This window comes from Oratosquilla oratoria, chromosome 12 (assembly GCF_046742065.1).
Source record: "Oratosquilla oratoria isolate Oo_2021 chromosome 12, ASM4674206v1, whole genome shotgun sequence".
NCBI lineage: Eukaryota > Metazoa > Arthropoda > Malacostraca > Stomatopoda > Squillidae > Oratosquilla > Oratosquilla oratoria.
The window spans coordinates 25,560,307-25,578,760 of record NC_134788.1 but is presented as its reverse complement, the minus strand read 5'-3'; the positions used below and the strand labels follow the sequence as shown (position 1 = coordinate 25,578,760).

Below are 18,454 nucleotides of genomic sequence, written 5' to 3'. Positions count from 1 at the left end.
TCATCATAACTCAAACTTTCTTCCATTGCATTCTTTCCTTACGCTAACCCTCCAAATCCCCCCCTTCTTCCTCCCTCTCCTCATCTTATCTACCCTGCCCTGTACTACTACTACTGTGTGTCTGTCCATTTGTTTACTATGATCAATGTCTCACTACAATATTTGTTGATAGTATACATTGTATTTTTTCAGCTAGCTAGTTTTTTTTTCCCACAGATGCCATTACTTCACAAAGGAGAAGGCATATATTGTTTATGATGATTATTAGTTTTATTGCTAGGAGACTTTGGCATTATGTCGACATTTTTTAAACTCCATGAATAATAGAATATTATGGTTTTGCTCTTAAAATATGACATTCAATGATTACGATTAACTTTTAAGACATCACTTGAGAAACGTGGATTATTTTTAATCCTTTTTTAGATGTCGGTATTGAGAAACGGGTATTTAAAAATGAAAATCTTCATAATGAAAAATAAATAAATCGAGTAATTAAGTTTAGTACATGGTACTTACTAATGATATTATACATAAATGATATAAATGTGCCAGAAAGAAAGGCATGAAAATGAAAAAGCCTGCCCATCTCATGACATTGGTTAGCTGAAACATAATGCACCAAGGCACATTTCTCCCATAACAGGTTCATCCTCTCAAAATAAATTACGAAACAATAGAAAGAAGTTTTCCTTTGTACCCATTTCCAGGGTGCAGAAAATAAACAAGATTGACGATTGAAGAGAAATGTTCACATATATTTTTCCACGTAGACTTTTTATATAGTTTGTTGAATATTTGGTGATAGTTGTTATCATGATTTATTATCTACATAACTTTTTTATTATAATTATTTGTTTAATCAATTTGGGCTCGTTTTGAATAGTTCAGTACAGTACCACCAGGTGGCAGGAAGAGATGTAAACAAGAAGAGAGCAGACGAATCCAATACATTCATGGCGCTTCGAAAATTACAATTATTACAACGTTTAAATAATGGATACATTATTGCACATGGTAATGAAATTATACTTGGTTTTATTGTATACACATAATATTATTTTCTTTAGCAGTGGATATGAAGAAATGTCAGTTTTTTGCCATGGTTAGTATATAACAAACCCGGTACCTGAAATTATTAACAATTACAAAGTTAACAAACACTATCGTTTTATCATGATTGATAAAGAGTAGATTTATCTTTTGTCACTTTGGTAATTTTTCAAATATTAAATATTCATGAAAAAGTCTTTGGATTTATATTTTTTGTGTTGTGCACACCTACGGCTACGCGATATGTAGCTTTAGAAAATTAAATATTAATTTTATAAATTATCATGATACATGAACGTAATGTGCGATTTTCTTGGCGGAAATGAAAAACAAAAACTTTGCTGCAAGCATATTTACTAACAAACGAAGCCGCTAGGATATGGTACGATGCCATGTCAGTCCAGTCACTGTGACTATCAGACAGCGGCTTTCATGTTGTGGAACGGGTGTTCTCCAACTGCAGGTGACGGTAATAAGTCCTGTTACAAAGACAATTGGGCTTCCTTGGACTTTATGAGAGAACACTGGGTTCTGCCATTGTAATTGTTTGTTAATTGCTAGCTAGGTCAACATGAAAATGGAATTCATGATATTTGAGCTGAAGTAGTTCTCATGGGATGCAAAAAGTCGCTATGAGTATAATGCAATTTGAATTATCCATCTAGCTGTCCTTGTTCTCGAGATATTGCATTTTGAATGGAATTAAATCGGGCCTATTTTCTCCCCGGAAATCGGGCCGAAACGTGCGGTCTGACGAATCGCCGATCGAACGTAAACAATGACGGTTTTTGTTGACAGGCACAATTTTATATAAAAATTTAGCATATGGTTGCATTATTTGACATATTTTCTTTAAGATGTGTGATTTCCATGTAACTTGATCATAGAATTACGTTTTTATCCTCTGCAAAATTACCCACCACAGCTACGAATACCTTCAAATTACATGAAAATCACACATTTTAAAGAAAATAGTTTGAATAATTCAACTATATGCAAGCTATTACACTAATAACACAATAGCTTAATAGTGTAGTTTGATCCATACCACCAGTGATCATAGCGGGCAGGACGAATCGTAGCTGTGGTCCGTAATATTACGGAGGATAAAAACGTAACTTCTCTTTGATCAAATTACATGAAAATCACACATTTTAAAGAAAATAGTTCAAATAATTCAACTATAAGTCTATTACGCTAATAACATAATAGTAAGAAACTTAATAGAGTGAAGTTTGATAAGATGGCGGGTTGATGTTGATGTTGTTATCCGATAATCCGACCCGATAGAAAAAAAAAACTAATTAATACCTCCGATTTCTCAGCTCTACCGTAACACGCTGCCTTTATTTTGGTATTAGAATAATCCACGATACTAGTAGTTTTTCATTATTATAGTCAATTGCCACAACCGTAAATATGTTAGCTCATCTTTTACGTTGAAACATATGCCAATTTTCGATTTACTGCTGAATGCAGGCCGCCATGTTTATCTTATGTTTTTATTGACCGACATGTAACTGATGATGTGAATGTTTGAAATTTACTACGATCGTAGTAAATACACTCACACAACATTTTTATTAATTAACTTTCCCGCGGTATATAAATTTGGCCGTTTGAATGGCGTGCGCATAAAATGACGCGCTATTGTGCTCATCATCGACGGTGGCGCCTCTGGTGGTGTTTGACCTACCTATAATTGCCCTAGGTACAACAATAATCAGGCCGTCAACATCCGTGACAATGACAGTGACCCAGATGATCTTTAGGATTTGAGGTACTGAACTACTAAACATTGGTTAGCTTAAGTTAGGTTAGAATAGACTAATTTATCATCCTTTCATTTCTACGTCCTCGGCACTTATCAAAACAAATATGGCATATCATTCAGCCACCATGCCTTCATTAGTTAGAAATTAGGTTTTAGCAATTGTTTTGTTATTGATTTATGCCAAGAAAATCGCATATTACGTTGATCTATTACAATTTATGAATTAATCATTTTCTATTGCTATATCGTGTTGGCGTGCACAACTAAAATTTTACCAACTTTTTTAACTTAATACAAGTTTTGCTATTAGATTTCTGTAAACAATGAATTAGTGAAACTACAGTAATAGAAATAAAGTTTCAGAATCATTCAAACATGGGTGTTTATCATGAAACTTTTGTTGCCCAATAGCTCCTAGCATAACATATCACATTTATCTGTTCTGTATATCAGAGATTTATTTTCGCTAAATTTATGGAAGTGCACACCCATGTGATCATATAGCATTAGAAAATTAAGAACTGGTTTACTAATAGGGTGGTTGATGAATGGAATAGACTTAGTAACCATGTAGTAGTGAGCGCTGAAACTATCGGTTGTTTTAAGAAACAATTAGACAACTTTATGTATGGGGATGACAAGTGGTGATGGATACACGGAGCTGCCTAGTGTAGGCCTTATGGTCTCTTGCAGTCTCCTTCATTCTTATGATCTTATTTTGTAAATTTTAATACATCCACATACGTTTTTCTAGTTGGAAATTATTAATAGAAAAGGTTGCTTAGAGTGATACATTTATGTATGTAGCCGCTGGGGCTGCTTGCAACACCATCTTTGTTTTGATAGATGGGGTGGCTGAAGAAATCAAACTATGATAAATTTGTCTATTCTAACCTAAGCTACCTAACCTAACCTAACCTACATTCAGTAATGCAATACCTGTAATTCTATTGGTCATCAGGGTCGTGGTCGTTAGGGATGTTGACAGCTGGTTTTGGTATTGTATCGAATCGTACTGCGGGGTATACAGGAGTTGCATAGCTTTAAGAAATGCACAAATCTCAGCATCATTTTATAAATACGTACCATGTGAAGTACTGACGGAAGTACAGAGGATGTACTTCAGATACTGTGGTCACAGCTTTGTTAACATAAGAATGAAGGAGACTGCAAGAGACTATAAGGCCTACACTAGGCAATTCCATGTCCATCACCACCTGACATCCCATCCATAAAGTTGACTAATCGCTTCTTAAAGCAACCAATAGTATCAGCACTCATTATATGGTTACTGAGTCTATTCCATTCGTTAACCACCCTATCAATAAACCAGTTCTTGCCTATTACCTTCTTGGATCTAAACTTATCCAATTCAAATCCATTAATGCGAGTCCTGTCTTGTTGTCTTAATATCATGACCTTGTTTGCGTCACCTTTGTTAAAGCCTTTGTTCAGTAATGTATTTGCTTTTAGCGGGAGTGGACAGACAACATGGCATCTCAATCCTATGCTTGAAGTTTCATTTGGTAGCGTATTTGCTTTTAGCAATTTTTTTGTTACCGATTTCCGCCAAGAAAAACGTATATACTGTAATGATGTATTATAATTTACAAAATTAACATTAAATTTTCTAATACTATATTGTGTAGGTGTACACAGAGGAACTACCATTTTATCAATGGCATGTTAATGTTAGGTTAACTAAAGAGATATTGGACGACATTAAATATCTGTTTGTGCGATTCCGAAGTTTTATGCTTTTTTTTATATTTTGTTTAATTTATTTTTCTTATTTCATTATTATTATTGACATAATTTTTATTTATTTATTTTTTTATATATAGAGGTACAGTGAAACCTCATTAACGGATGTTAATTAGCTGTGGTTTTGGTGTTTTGGAGTGGTTTTTGGGTGGCATAGTAATTGCATGCACTTAACAGCATCACCGAAAACACCGCAAACACAGCTAATTAACATCCGTTAACCCCTTCACTCCGGGCCAAAATCTCACGGGCAGCATTAGCTGCCAGACATGTGATGTTGCTACATGATACTCGCATTATAAAAAATAAAGTTACCGCTGCATATTGCTCGTTCTCTTTCACCCGTGATTTTTGATAACCATAGAAAATATGATGAAGCCAGTTTACAGAGTATGGGGGTCATGCAGGTACAACTGCAATATATATAATCAAGATGCCGACATCGGCATCCTCGCGTACCCACTTGCTCCTCATGATGCCTACGTAGGTGTCATCGTATCGAAGGGGTTAAGGAGAGGTCTCGCTGTACAGACGCTCCTCTACTTCGATTTATGTTTGAAATGACTAAAAAAAAATTGTAAAAAAAAAAAAGAGTGAATTTTTTAGTTTAGCGCGCTCTCCGTAGTTCAAACGATACTTACGCATGATGCTGCGTCCATTGTTTACATTGTACAAACGACAGACTGAAAGTGCCTTGCCTCATCCTCCTCCCCTCCTCCTCCACCATCTCAATTTATGTTGCTTGAATTTAATTTATTTGAAATTGTTATTATTTTACAATGTTATGTGTATAATTAATGATTTAGGGGTGTTTTTTAAGATACGGTAATAGAATTTACGGATGTATAGTACAGTAACAACTTACGTTCATTTTCAACTTACATTCGGCCGTTCGGAACGTAACTAAAACGTAAGTTGAGGAGCGTCTGTATATATTTTTTTCCCGAAAGATGTAGATATCACGTCATTGGTTTACTTGCAGGATGCCGAACGTACCTGTCAGAGGCTTATGGATGTGATGAAACATGGAATCGGAGATTACAGCATCCTCTAATACAGAAGATAAAACCAGGTAGGTTGCGGAGAAGGAGTTGAACCCCAGGAACACCTTCTTCTTCTTCTTCTTCTTCCTCTTCCTCTTCTTCTTTTTCTTCTATTTCTTCCTCAATTTCATCTTTTTCTTTTCTTTTCTTCTTTTTCGTCTTCTTCATTTTCTTTTTCTTCTTATGTTTCTTCTTTTTCTTCTTCTTACGTTTCTTCTTCTTTTTCCTCTTCTTCTTCTTTTCCTTTTTCCTTCTTATTCTTCCTCAACTGTGCATTTTTCTTTGTTTTTCTTTTTTATCATTATTTTTCTCTTCTGCTCTTGCAAAAAGTGAAACTGCAAGTTTAGGACTATAGTACATCCCAATACATATTGATTATCATTATTATTTCTATGGATCAATTTATCTTCTGTATGAACTTGTAGAAAAAAGTAAGATGGGTCTATTCCAATATTACACAAACACACTTTTAATTTTCTATTTTTTTTTTTATTATTATTATTATTATTACTTTTTTTTTGTATCAAATAGTTGTATTAGTATGTTAGGTTAGGAGCTATTGGACAATGTAGATTCCATGTTAAATATCCATGTTTGCGTGATTCCAGAATTTTACCATAAAGCCTTTTGATCCCAGGGTTGTTTAATTTAGCTAATTTAGTACTACTGTCTTTTATTTTGTTTTTATGAATGATGAATGTCCCCTTTCGGGGCTACAGGTAGTAGGACTCCAAATCCCATCCCCCGTCCCTTTTTTGTCGCCTTTTACAACTCGAGTGGGAAAACTTGGTGGTAGTATTCTCTTTCCCCACCACAGGGTTGGCGAAAACAGAAAAAGACTACTCAGAGAATTGGTACAGGACAGCAACAAGGGGTTGGGGGACAGCATAACGGAGGGACAGTCGTAGTATAAAAGTGTCATCATTTCTCTATGAACAGAGTTTTCCTCTATCATGGACAAAATGATGTGTGGCTCTGGTCCATAGGGGCGCCCCATATAGACCCTAAAGTATCAACTGGATGCCACTTTGCCACAATAACATGCAGCCCAAAGGGATTTCTCCCCGTCTTCTCCTTTTCTGCATGAGGGGACGGAGAGGGGGGTCGCCGAATTTATGAAGTGGCCTTGCTGTGGATGTGCTGTGTCTTGCGACACTGTTTCTGACCCAGGGCAGTGGACAGGATGCAGGGATGACCCGTCATCCAGGAGGTGCCAAGATAAGAGAGAGGGAGGAGGGTGGAGGGGAGTGGAATATATAGGAAATGGAATGTGTGGGAGTGGTTTCTATGCCTTTTTCTTTGTGGCAACCCCCCCCCCCCATGTAGGGGGAAAAAGCCTTTGGTATAAGTATGTATGTAGTACTACTGTCCAATCCTCCCTTCCCTCCCCCATTGTAAGCGAACAAATGAAAGTGAACATTGTTGTTCGTGACTTTCCAGCGGAGTTTGCCTTCGAACTGGATCGTAAATACAAGAAGGAGAACCGGATAAGCCCTATCGACGTAGACCTGGTGAGCCGACTCATTTATTCGTATTTTATCCATTGATATATCATTCAATATGTTTTCCGTACGCTAAAGAACCCACTGTTGATTGGATTTAAGAAAAGAAAGGAAATAACAGCAGAATACGATCAACAGTGAGTTCTTTAGTGTATTTATACAAATGTGCTACGATGTTACTTGGCAGGTATTTTTCTGTATTTCATCCATTACTTGTTGCACAAGATTGTGGGCATATATGTCAGTGAATTATGTCATTTTATTATGATAAAATTCATCAGTTTATGTATTTTGTGGTGAATTATTTATACTGAATTCTCTGCCTGGGTATTATATGTGGATGAATTAACCACTTCAGCACGATGATGACTATGTATGCGTCATGAGGCACAAGTGGGTACACAGGGATGCTGGTGTCAGTGTCTTGGTTATATATATATATATACAGTAGACCCTCGTTTTACGCGGGGGTTAGGGACCGGGAACCCCCGCATAAAACGAAAATCCGCGTAAAATTCCGCCACTGAAGGAGATATACCAAAACAATCATTAGAACCCTAATAATTTTATTTCCACAATGAATTGCCATATTGAACAAAATAATACAATAGAAAAATAGGAAAACAATACAATACAAACAAAAGAACAAGAAAAAACAGTGCATGAAATGAATATATGTAGAAGGGGTAGTAGTCTAGGTAGCAGTCTAGTCGGACTCGGCATCAGAATTAGCTGGACCACCACGTTTCTGTAAAAACATGGTGATGGGCAATTGTACTCGGCGCTTTTTCATGTCCTGCAAAACGGCTTTGTAGGGCGCCATAACACTGTCGATGCCATTCTGCGCCGCAATTGCCCTCACCATGGATGTGTCAGTCTCATAAATGGCAGCCTTGAGAGCGGAGGCCTGTCGTAACAAGGCTGCCAATGAGTCCAAAGTTAATCCTTCCTGTGGATGGCTTTCTTCTTCAACATTGCCCTTGGTATTATATGTATGTCTGTGTGTGTGTGTGTGTTGCGTGTGTGCGCGTGTTTGTTTGTAAGAATGTTCATATTCGTGTTTATAAATTGCTTTTATGAGGTTTGCATGCGTGTGTATGAGTGTTAGTATATTTCTGTTTATATTCATGTTTATGAATATATTTGTATGCGTGTGTGTGTGTATGCATGCGTGTGTGCAAAAACCCAAAAATCCGCGTAAATTCAAAACCGCGCATAGAAAATCCGCGTAAAACGAGGGTCTACTGTATATATGTATATATATACATACATACATACATATACCAAGGCTTTTTCCCCCCTTACAAGGGAGGTAGCCAAAAAGGGAAAGGCATAAAAACACTCCCACCCATTTCATCCCTACATACACTCCACACCCCTCCCACCCTCCCTCTCATCTGAGCACCTCCTGGATGACGGGTCATCCCTGCACCCTGCCCACCGCCCTGGGTCAGAAGCAATGTCGCAAGACACAGCACATCCACAGCAAGGCCGCTTCATTTAATCGGCGACCCCCCCTCTCCGTCCCCCCTTGCATATAAGGAGATCATATATATATATATATATATATATATATATATATATATTTTACACAAGTTACCCCTGGATTCCATGAACTGGTTTGATCACGTTTTCTGTGTTTATTATCACATACATATACCAAGGCTTTCTTCCCCCCTTACCAGGGGGTAGCCAAAAAGGACAAGGCACAAAAACATTCCCACCCATTTCATCCCCGAAAACACTCCACACCCCTCCACCCTCCCTCCCATCTTAGCACCTCCTAGATGACGGGTCATCCCTGCACCCTGTCCACTGCCCTGGGTCAGAAGCAGTGACGCAGGACACAGCACATCCACAGCAAGGCCGCTTCATTAAATCGGCGACCCCCCCTCTCCGTCCCCCCATATAAAGGAGAGGACGGGGAGAAATCCCTTCGGGCTGCGTCAACATTTTGCTCACACACACTACCTCACCCCCATTCCCCCATCCAATCCACCTCATGCATCACATTTTCCATATACAACCATTCTCCATTCACCCCTGTCTTCTGTCCTCTCCCGTTCTTCCTCAACTGAAATTCCCCTCTTCCCCAAAGCCCCCTTCACCCCATCCATCTCATCCTAGGACGTCCCCTCATGTTCACTATCTCCACATCTGCCTTCCATACCTCCTTTACTAGTCTTTCTTCACTCATTCTTTCCATGTATCCAAACCATCCTAATACTCTTTCATCCACCCTATCTCCCAGCTCCCTTTCCACCCCTGTTCTCCTCCTCACTTCCTCATTTCTCATTCTATCTAGCCTAGTAACCCCCATCATACTTCTCAGACACTTCATCTCAAACACATTCAAGTTCCTTCTCTCTTCCTCTCTCATGTTCCATGTTTCTGCTCCATACAGTGCTGTTGGCACAATCACTCCTTCATACAGTCTCCTCTTAGCATCCATTCCCAGATTCCTATTCCTCATTATACTTTTTAAACCACCAAGGCATTTACTCGCTTCTCTCAATCTACATTCTACCTCCACCTTCACTCCACCCTTTCCTGCCACATGTGCACCCAAATATCTAAAAATATCCACTTCCTCCAGTTGCTCTCCCTTAATGCTCATTTCCAGATTACTGCCACTTTCACCCCTTGTACATCTCATCACCTTACTTTTACCCACATTTATCTTCAGCTTTCTTCTATCACACACTCTCCCAAACTATGTCACCAGTTTATTATTAATCAGAGTAAAAGAGAACGACTAATACAGCAGTGACCTTTATATTTTATGATGTTAGTAGTGTGATGCATCGTACATGTGGCAGCCAGTGCTGCATGAGAGGATTTGACTCGTACTGAAGTGGTTAATATGTGGGTTAGTTTATCTTTATATGAGCATTCTGAGGTTCCTGAGCTTTACTTTTTTTTTGGGGGGGGGGGGTTTATGGGGTTTGGTGGAGAGGCTCATCTGTGAACGTAAAAGAATGTCGCATGACTGGTGTGTAGGGGTGTTGTTACCGAAGCCTCTAAAATGAAAATATACAATGCTGAAGGTATGTCATGTGTTTTGTGTCCACGTGTTCATAAAATGAAATTATTTTCACAGTTCCTGAATTCCCTCACACCCAAAGATGCCCACAACCTTGCTGATGATGTGGAGCTCTGCTTGCACCGCCTCAGGCGCTCCCCGGACACGATTCACACACTCGCATCTACGGCACATGCAACCGTCAGGGCTTTGCTTGTTGGAGACAATACCGATATGCTCCTGCGACTGCTCTCGGACCCCCTACGATACGGACTCTTCCCGGATCATTATACGTGTAATCTCATGATGGATGCATTCGTCAAACAGAAGAACTACACAGGTTTGAAGCTCTTGTGGTTACGGTTTTTAGATCTCGTCATTTGGTCTTCGGGTAATTGGTCTGTGGTTCTATCTCCTTTAGAAGAAAAAAAATGGCGTGGATGTGCTTGTGTCTTGCAACACTGCTTCTTACCCAGGGCAGTGGACAGGATGCAGGGATGACCCGTCATCCAGGAGGTGCCAAGATAGGAGGGAGGGTGGAGGGGAGTGGAATATATAGGAAATAGAATGGGTGGGAGTGGTTTCTATGCCTTTTACTTTTTGGCTACCCCCCCATGTAGGGGAAAAAAGCCTTTGGTATATGTATGTTATTTATTTATTTATTTTTGTTTTTTTTAGGCATCAAGTAAATGTGTCAGGGTGTAGGTATACATATTGTAGTGATTGCTTTTTTAAATCATTATTATTATTGTTACGATTATGTACATAAAGAGGCGAATCAATTAGAGAAGAATAGGTAAAATGTTCAGATTGAGAGATTATTATGGAAGTGAAGTCAGTAAGTGGAACATGGGCAGAATATTTTAGGGAGTTGCTAATTGTGAAGGAGTATAGGGAGGGAAAGATAGCTGCAGTGGGAAATGCTATGAAAATGAGTGATGAGTCAGGAAAATGGAGGAGAAATAAGGAAGGATGAAGTGAAAGCAGCTGTTAAGATGATGAGAGCCGGTAAGGCACCTGGTCTGGATGGATGCCATGCAGAATGTCTGAAGAAAGGAGGTACAGTTATGGTGGACTGGTTGGTGAGGTTATTTAATGTTTGCTGAAGAGAGGGTAGAGTGTCGGAGGACTGGAGGAGTGCTTGTATAGTTCCACTTTACAAGGGAAAAGGGGACAAGTGTGAGTGTAGTAGTTTCAGAGGGATTAGCTTGTTAAGTGTAGTTGGGAAGGCTTATGGGAGGATCTTAATTGAGAGGATTAGGAGAGGAACAGAGGGAGTAATCGGTGAGGAACAATGTGGATTTAGGATGGGTAGAGGTTGTGTAGATTATATTTTTGTGGTAAGACAGATATGTGAGAAAGCTGTAGGGAAGGGGAAGGATGTTTTTTGGGCTTTTATGGATCTGGAAAAGGCTTATGATAGGGTAGACAGGAAGGCACTATGGGAGGTTTTGCAGATATATGGGATAGGAGGAAAGCTGTTATGAGCAGTCAAGAGTTTTTACGAGAATAGTAGAGCATGTGTCAGGATTAGAAATGGAGAGAGTGAGTGGTTCGAGGTAAAGGTGGGACTTTGTCAGGGATGCGTTATGTTGCCCTGGCTGTTCAACTTGTACATGGATGGGGTGGTGTGAGAGGTAAATGCAAGGGTGGTGGGTCAGGGATTGGTGATGGTTAAAGAAAATGGAGAAAAGTGGGAAATGAGCCAGCTGTTGTTTGCAAACGACACTGCACTTGTGGCAGGATCGGAGGAGGGATTGAGGAAGTTGGTGATAGAGTTTGGGAGAGTGTGTGAAAGAAGAAAGCTGAAGATAAATGTGGGTAAAAGTAAGGTGATGAGATGTACAAGGGGTGAAAGTGGCAGCAGACTGGAAGTGAGAATTAAGGGAGAGAGACTGGAGGAAGTGGATAGTTTTAGATGGGTGCAAATGTGGCAGGAAAAGGTGGAGTGGAGGTGGAGGTAGAATGTAGGTTGAGAGAAGTGAATAAATGCCTTGGTGGATTAAAAAGTATAATGAGGAATAGACATTTGGGAAAGGATGCTAAGAGGAGACTGTATGAAGGAGTGATTGTGCCAACAGCACTGTATGGAGCAGAAACATGGAACATAAGAGAGAAGGAGTTTGAATGTGTCTGAGAAGTATGATGGGGGTTACTAGGCTAGATAGAGTGAGAAATGAGGAGGTGAGGAGAAGAACAGGGGTGGAAAGGGAGTTGGGAGATAGGGTTGATGAAAGAGTATTAGGATGGTTTGGACACATGGAAAGAATGAGTGAAGAAAGACTAGTAAAGGAGGTATGGAAGGCAGATGTGGAGGGAGTGAACATGAGGGGACGTCCTAGGATGAGATGGATGGATGGGGTGAAGGGCGCTTTGGGGAAGAGGGCAATGTCTGTTGAGGAAGAACGGGAGAGGACAGAAGACGGGTGAATGGAGAATGGTTGTATATGGATGATGATGTGATGCATGAGGTGGAATGGGCGGGGGGATGGGGAGTGAGGTAGTATGTGTGAGCAAAATTTGATGCAGCCGGAAGGGATTTCTCCCCGTCTTCTCCTTTTATGCATGGGGGGACGGAGAGGGGGGTTCGCCGATTTAACGAAGTGGCCTTGCTGTGGATGTGCTGTGACTTGCGACACTGCCTCTGACCCAGGGCAGTGGACAAGTTGCAGGGATGACCCATCATCCAGGAGGTGCTAAGATAAGAGGGAGGGTGGAGGGGTGTGGAGTGTTTTCAGGGATGGAATGGGTGGGAATGATTTTATGCCTTTTTCTTTTTGGCTACCTCCCTTGTAAGGGGGAAAAAGCCTTTTGTATATGTATGTACGATTATGTGCTGTGGATGTGATGTGTCTTGCAACACTGCTTCTGACCCAGGGCAGTGGACAGGATGCAGGGATGACCCGTCATCCAGGAGGAGCCAAGAGGGAGGGAGGGAGGGGTGGTGAATGGGAGTGGAGTATGTGGGGATGAAATGGATGGGAGTGGAGCATGTGGGGATGAAATGGATGGGAGTGGATTTTATACCTTTTTTTTTCCACCTTTGTAAGGGGGGGAAAATCCTTTGGTTCATGTACAGTAAACCCTCGATGTTACAGATGATATGGGGACATGGGTCTGTCATTATATGCAAAGATCCATTATATCCGATGGAAATACTGGACAGATCCGTTATATCCTGAAGATTGTCCAGTATTAGAAATTAGTAGGATTAAATTACAGTACACCCTTGACATAAAGGATGATGTGGTGACAGGTCTGTCTTTAGGGTACGCGTACCAGTGGAGATGCACTTGCCCTATGCAGACGCATTTGACACAAAAAAAAACTTCTACCTGCCGATGGTGAATAGATAGGAACATAATTATAGGCTCAAAAAATCACTTAACTATCCCCTCATAATGTGACATAGTCTTACCTTCCTAATCCAAATAGGTATGTGACTGCAGGAGATGAAATAAAAAAAGTACTGTTTTTGAAAGAATCTTTTCATCTCCTGCAGTCATGTACCTATTTGGATTAGGAAGGTAAGACTATGTCACATTATGAGGGGATAGTTAAGTGGAGGGTGGAGGGGTGTGGAGTGTTTTTGGGGATGAAATGGGTGGGAGTGATTTTATGCCTTTTCCTTTTTGGCTACCTCCCTAGTAAGGGGGAGAAAGCCTTGGTATATGTATGTATGTATAATTATAGTCCTATCCATTCACCATCGGCAGGTAGAAGTTTTTCTGTGTCAAATGCGTCTGCATAGGGCAAGTGCGTCTCCATTGGTACGTGTACCCTATATCCGAAGATCCGTTATAACTGAGGATCCCTCGCCATAACAGATGAAAATCTGTTATAGCAAGGGTTTGTCCGGTCAGATTTTTTGTCCATTATATCTGATATCTGGGATATTGAGGGTTTACTGTATGTGTGTATGATTATGTTGTCATTGCCATCAACCGCAGGATTTGAACTTTTTTCGCTTCTGCACAGAGTGAGAATCCTATATGGCTACCAGGGGATCCTTCAGGGCATGATACCAGTGTGGATTGAACAGCGTACTCAAATAACCTTCTTTACAGCGGCAGCTCGGGTGGCGGCATACCTAATGCTACAGGAGGACTTTGGGCCAGCGTTGAGTCAAGCTCTAGCACTAGCTGCCTGTCACCACTACGTCACTGCCGAGAACAATGAAGAATGGGTTGACTATGAGGTTAAACCTGAGGAACCGGTGGAAGAGGTACGAAGGTTGAGGAGAGGATGGGAGGAACTGAGGGGGGAAATGGATGAGGTAGTGGAAAAATTTTAAAGTCAAATATTTTGAGATGTTATCAAGAGTTGGAAGAAGTAGGGGAAAATTTTTAAAGTCAAATATTTTGAGATGTTATCAAGAGTTTATGAAGCAAGAATTGAGACAAGAAGGTAAAACGCATTGACAGAGATAGTAAAAGGATTGAAACCCAAGGCTCTCCCATGCCTAGCCTGTTGGTTTGTGGGTAAAAGCTGATTGCACGAGGAAACGAGAAAATACATTTTCAAGTGCTCATGTGAAGGGGTGATTGTGCTGATGATATTGTGGGGTGGAGATTTTGAATCTAAGAGGCAAGGAGAAGTTTAAATGTGTTTGAGATGAAGTGACAGAGTTTGGGAAGGTATGCAGTAGGAGAAAGTTGAAGGTAAATGGGGGTAAAAGTAAGGTGATGAGATATACAAGAGGAGAGAATGGCAGCAATTTGAGAGTATTAACCTCTTCACTCCGGGGCACATCGCACGTCTGGCAGCATTAGCTGCCCGACGTGCGATGTTGCGTCATAATAATCGCATTATAAAAAATAAAGTCAGTGCTCAATCGTTTGTTCTCTTTCACCCGTGAATTTTGATAACCATAGAAAATATGATGAAGCCAGTTTAGAGAGAATGGAGGCTATGTAGGTATGACTACAATAAATATAATCAAGACGCCAACGTCTGCATTATCGCGTACCCACTTGCTCCTCATGACGCCTATGTAGGCGTCACTGTATGGAAGTGGTTAAGGGAGACTGGAGGAAAAGGATAGCTCAAGATATTTAGGGTTGCACGTGACCAGAAAAGGAGTGGTGGTGGAGGTATTATGTAGACTAAGAAAAGCAATTAAATGCCTTGGGAGATTAAAGTGTCGTGAGAAATAGGCATTTGGGAAAGGATGCAAAGAGGAGACTATATGAATGGATGCTTTGCCAGCTGCACTGTGTGGGGAGGAAACATGGAATTAGGTACCGAGAGGTAAAGTTTAAATGTGTTTGAGATGAAATGTGAGAAGTATGGTAGGAGTTACAAGGTTGGATAGAGTGAGAAATGAGGAGGTGAGGAGGAGAGCTTGGGTGGAAAAGGAGATGACAGATAGGGCTGATGAAAGAGTATTGGGATGGTTTGGACACACAGAAAGAGTGAGTGAAGAAAGATTAGTAAAAGGTGTGTGTGGAAGGCAGAGGTGGAGGGAGTGAACCTGAGGGGGTGACCATGGATGAGATGGATGGATGGGGCTTTGAACTAGAGAGGAATGGCTGTTGAGCAAGGAGAGGAGAATACAAGGGAATAGGGATGATTGGAAAATGGCTGTGTATGGATGATACAGTGATGCAGGCCTAAAGGATTTTCTCCCTGTCTTCACTCTTTTCAATGTCTGTCAAGCAAGGATAGAGTGGTTGAGTGTGGATGATATTTTGATGCAGCCCAAATTGATTTCCCCCCTTCTTCTCTAATAATTTTTGCATGATTGGGAAGAGGGTGGGGGATCAATAAAGTGAAGTGGCATTGCTGTGGATGTGCTGTGACTTGATGGTTCGCTTCTGACCCAGGCAGTGGACAGGAGACAGGGATGACTCTCTCATCCACGAAGAGCTAAAAGGAGAGGGAGACGAGGGTGGGAGTGGGTGCATTCTTTTGACTTGGCGACCTCCCTTATAAGAACATAAGAATGAAGGAAACTGCAAGAGACCATATGGCCTACACTAGGCAGATCCTTATCCATCACCACCTGTCATCCCCATCCATAAAATTGTCTAATTGTTTCTTAAAACAACTGATAGTTACTAAGTCTATTCCATTCGTCAACCACCCTATTAGTAAACCAATTCTTGCCTATTTCCTTATTAAATCTAAATTTGTCCAGTTTAAATCCATAACTGCGAGTCCTCCCCTGTTGTTTTAATATGATGCTCTTGTTTGCATCACCCTTGTTAAAGCCTTTGATCCACTTGAACACCTCTATTAGATCACCCCGCACTTTACGTCTTTCCAGAGATTGTAAGTTAAGGTGCCTAAGCCTCTCTTCGTAAGGCAAATTTCTGAGTCCATGTATCATTTTAGTCATTCTCCTCTGTACTGATTCTAGTGAATTGATGTCCATTCTGTAGGACGGAGACCAAAGCTGTACCGCATAGTCAAGGATGGGTCTAACTATCGCTAGATAGAGTCTAATAATTACCTCTGCATTTCTATTCATTATAAGGGGGAAGAAGCCCTTGTTATGTAGTAGATTTAATTTTGTTTTTGGTTTGACATATAGAAAGTAAGTCGAGCCTTGTCACTAACACGTAACCAAGATTCTAACTTCCTTGTGTTATCTGCAGGTGAAGGTACGGGTAGCTTACCTACGGAATCCCTATAACGACGACCACTTTGACCTGAAAGACCCGAATCACATCGTTGGCAAAACCTTAGCCTCCCTTGCTCCGCTGATGGCATCAAAACCGCTCCTGGCCACCTATTGCGAGGCACTTGGCTGGGCACTCTTTAGCAAGTGGGGCAATCTCCAAGGGTGTTTGGAACGGACTGTCAAAGGCACGGAAAATTTAGATGCTGGAACGGTGAGTTGTGCACATTTTAGAGGCGAGCCAAAGGTCAGAAATCAAGGCCAAATGTAACTCAGTCTTGAGAACTCCAGAAATGAATAATAATCGATCGATTGAGTTAACTTTGGTACAGAGATACACTGACAATATACAATTTGAGTAAATAATGTGCATAGAGGTGCTAGGTGCCTAAGTCCACTGAATGATGGTGTGTTTGCAGTGACCAGGAAGGGGAAGAGGTTGGGGCCATGTCAATTTTTGTTGTACAGGTGATGGAAGAGGTGTTTGTGAGAAGGAAGATGGATGTGTTAGCATTACATGAAAATAAGTTGAAAGGGAGGGGTGATGTCAGTGATGGGTCATTAAATATGTTTGTTGTACAAATGACAGAAGAGGTGTTTGTGAGAAGGAAGATGGATGTGTTAGCATTACATGAAACTAAGTTGAAAGGGAGGGGTGATGGAAGAGGTGTTTGTGAGAAGGAAGATGGATGTGTTAGCATTACATGAAACTAAGTTGAAAGGGAGGGGTGATTTTGAAGTTGGATAGTATGAGAAGTATCAGTTGACACCTCTTCTTGTGAAGAAGTACAGGGAAAACAGGAAATTGATTAACCCCTTGAGTACCGGATGTGTGTTTTGTGACACCTACGTGTCACGGCTGAGTGCATCCGCCAGGAACCGAGCGTGCTCCCTGTGACACGCACGTGTCACAGTTATAAGCTGTGTGTATTGAGGGCCCTCAAGGCCTCGGTTTCTGGTTTAGTTCTACCCATGTGGTGGTAAGTGTCTGTGTTTACAAACATAAGGCTCCAGCCATTCGTGGGACGGTTTGAAACGTTTGTTTACATAAGGTTGATGGGTCGGTAACGAAGGGGTTAATGGACACAGCTTGAAGATTTAGTATCATCCGTCTGTGTTCGTACATCCTTGGCTAATAGATGACACTTTAATTGCTGGTTCCTTGCCATGTTGTAAATATGATTAATGATGGATTTTCTATCGAAATCATGCCACAATATGGACAACATCCTCTAATCTTGTCCAAAGTTTGGCCATGCACCCCACAGGTGGGCAATATGATTTTCAAGAGGAGCAATTGAGGGCAACAAGATTTTTTTTTTTTTTTTTTTTTTTTTTTAACACCCCTAGTTCGAGGATTGTTGCTGGCTACTGTGGGGTGGTGGGTCTCCAGTTGTTGAAATTTGAGGCAACACTTACCATCATGCTCGCTGGTTGAGTGGCACTTGTAAGCAACATCCTCCTTTGTCTTTTTAAGTTTTTCACAGGCATGATATTCTTCCTATTTTTTTTCTTTTCCTGATAACGATCTCAATTTTTTGTCATTAATTCCCGATTGTAATAAACGATCCTGTTAACAAAAAAGTATTTTGTTGTGGTCAAATTATTTTTGGTTGGTGTGAAGTTTTGGGCAATTCGTGTGTCGGCTGTACCTGTGTGTAAGCGGTTTATTTT

At 40.6% G+C, this 18,454-nt stretch overlaps 1 protein-coding gene across 1 annotated transcript in view; it reads left to right on the top strand.

Moving 5' to 3' along the window:
• Window positions 1–896: 896 nt before the first annotated feature.
• The window catches only part of LOC143031130 (uncharacterized), a 31,877-nt gene continuing 14,319 nt past the window's right edge, over window positions 897–18,454 (top strand). The window contains exons 1-6 of the mRNA XM_076194612.1: window positions 897–1,017; window positions 5,574–5,663; window positions 7,075–7,145; window positions 10,237–10,498; window positions 14,226–14,383; window positions 16,758–16,994. Of these exons, the coding sequence (XP_076050727.1) occupies window positions 957–1,017; window positions 5,574–5,663; window positions 7,075–7,145; window positions 10,237–10,498; window positions 14,226–14,383; window positions 16,758–16,994 (879 nt within the window). The 5' untranslated portion in view covers window positions 897–956. The remainder of the gene's footprint in view (window positions 1,018–5,573; window positions 5,664–7,074; window positions 7,146–10,236; window positions 10,499–14,225; window positions 14,384–16,757; window positions 16,995–18,454) is intronic.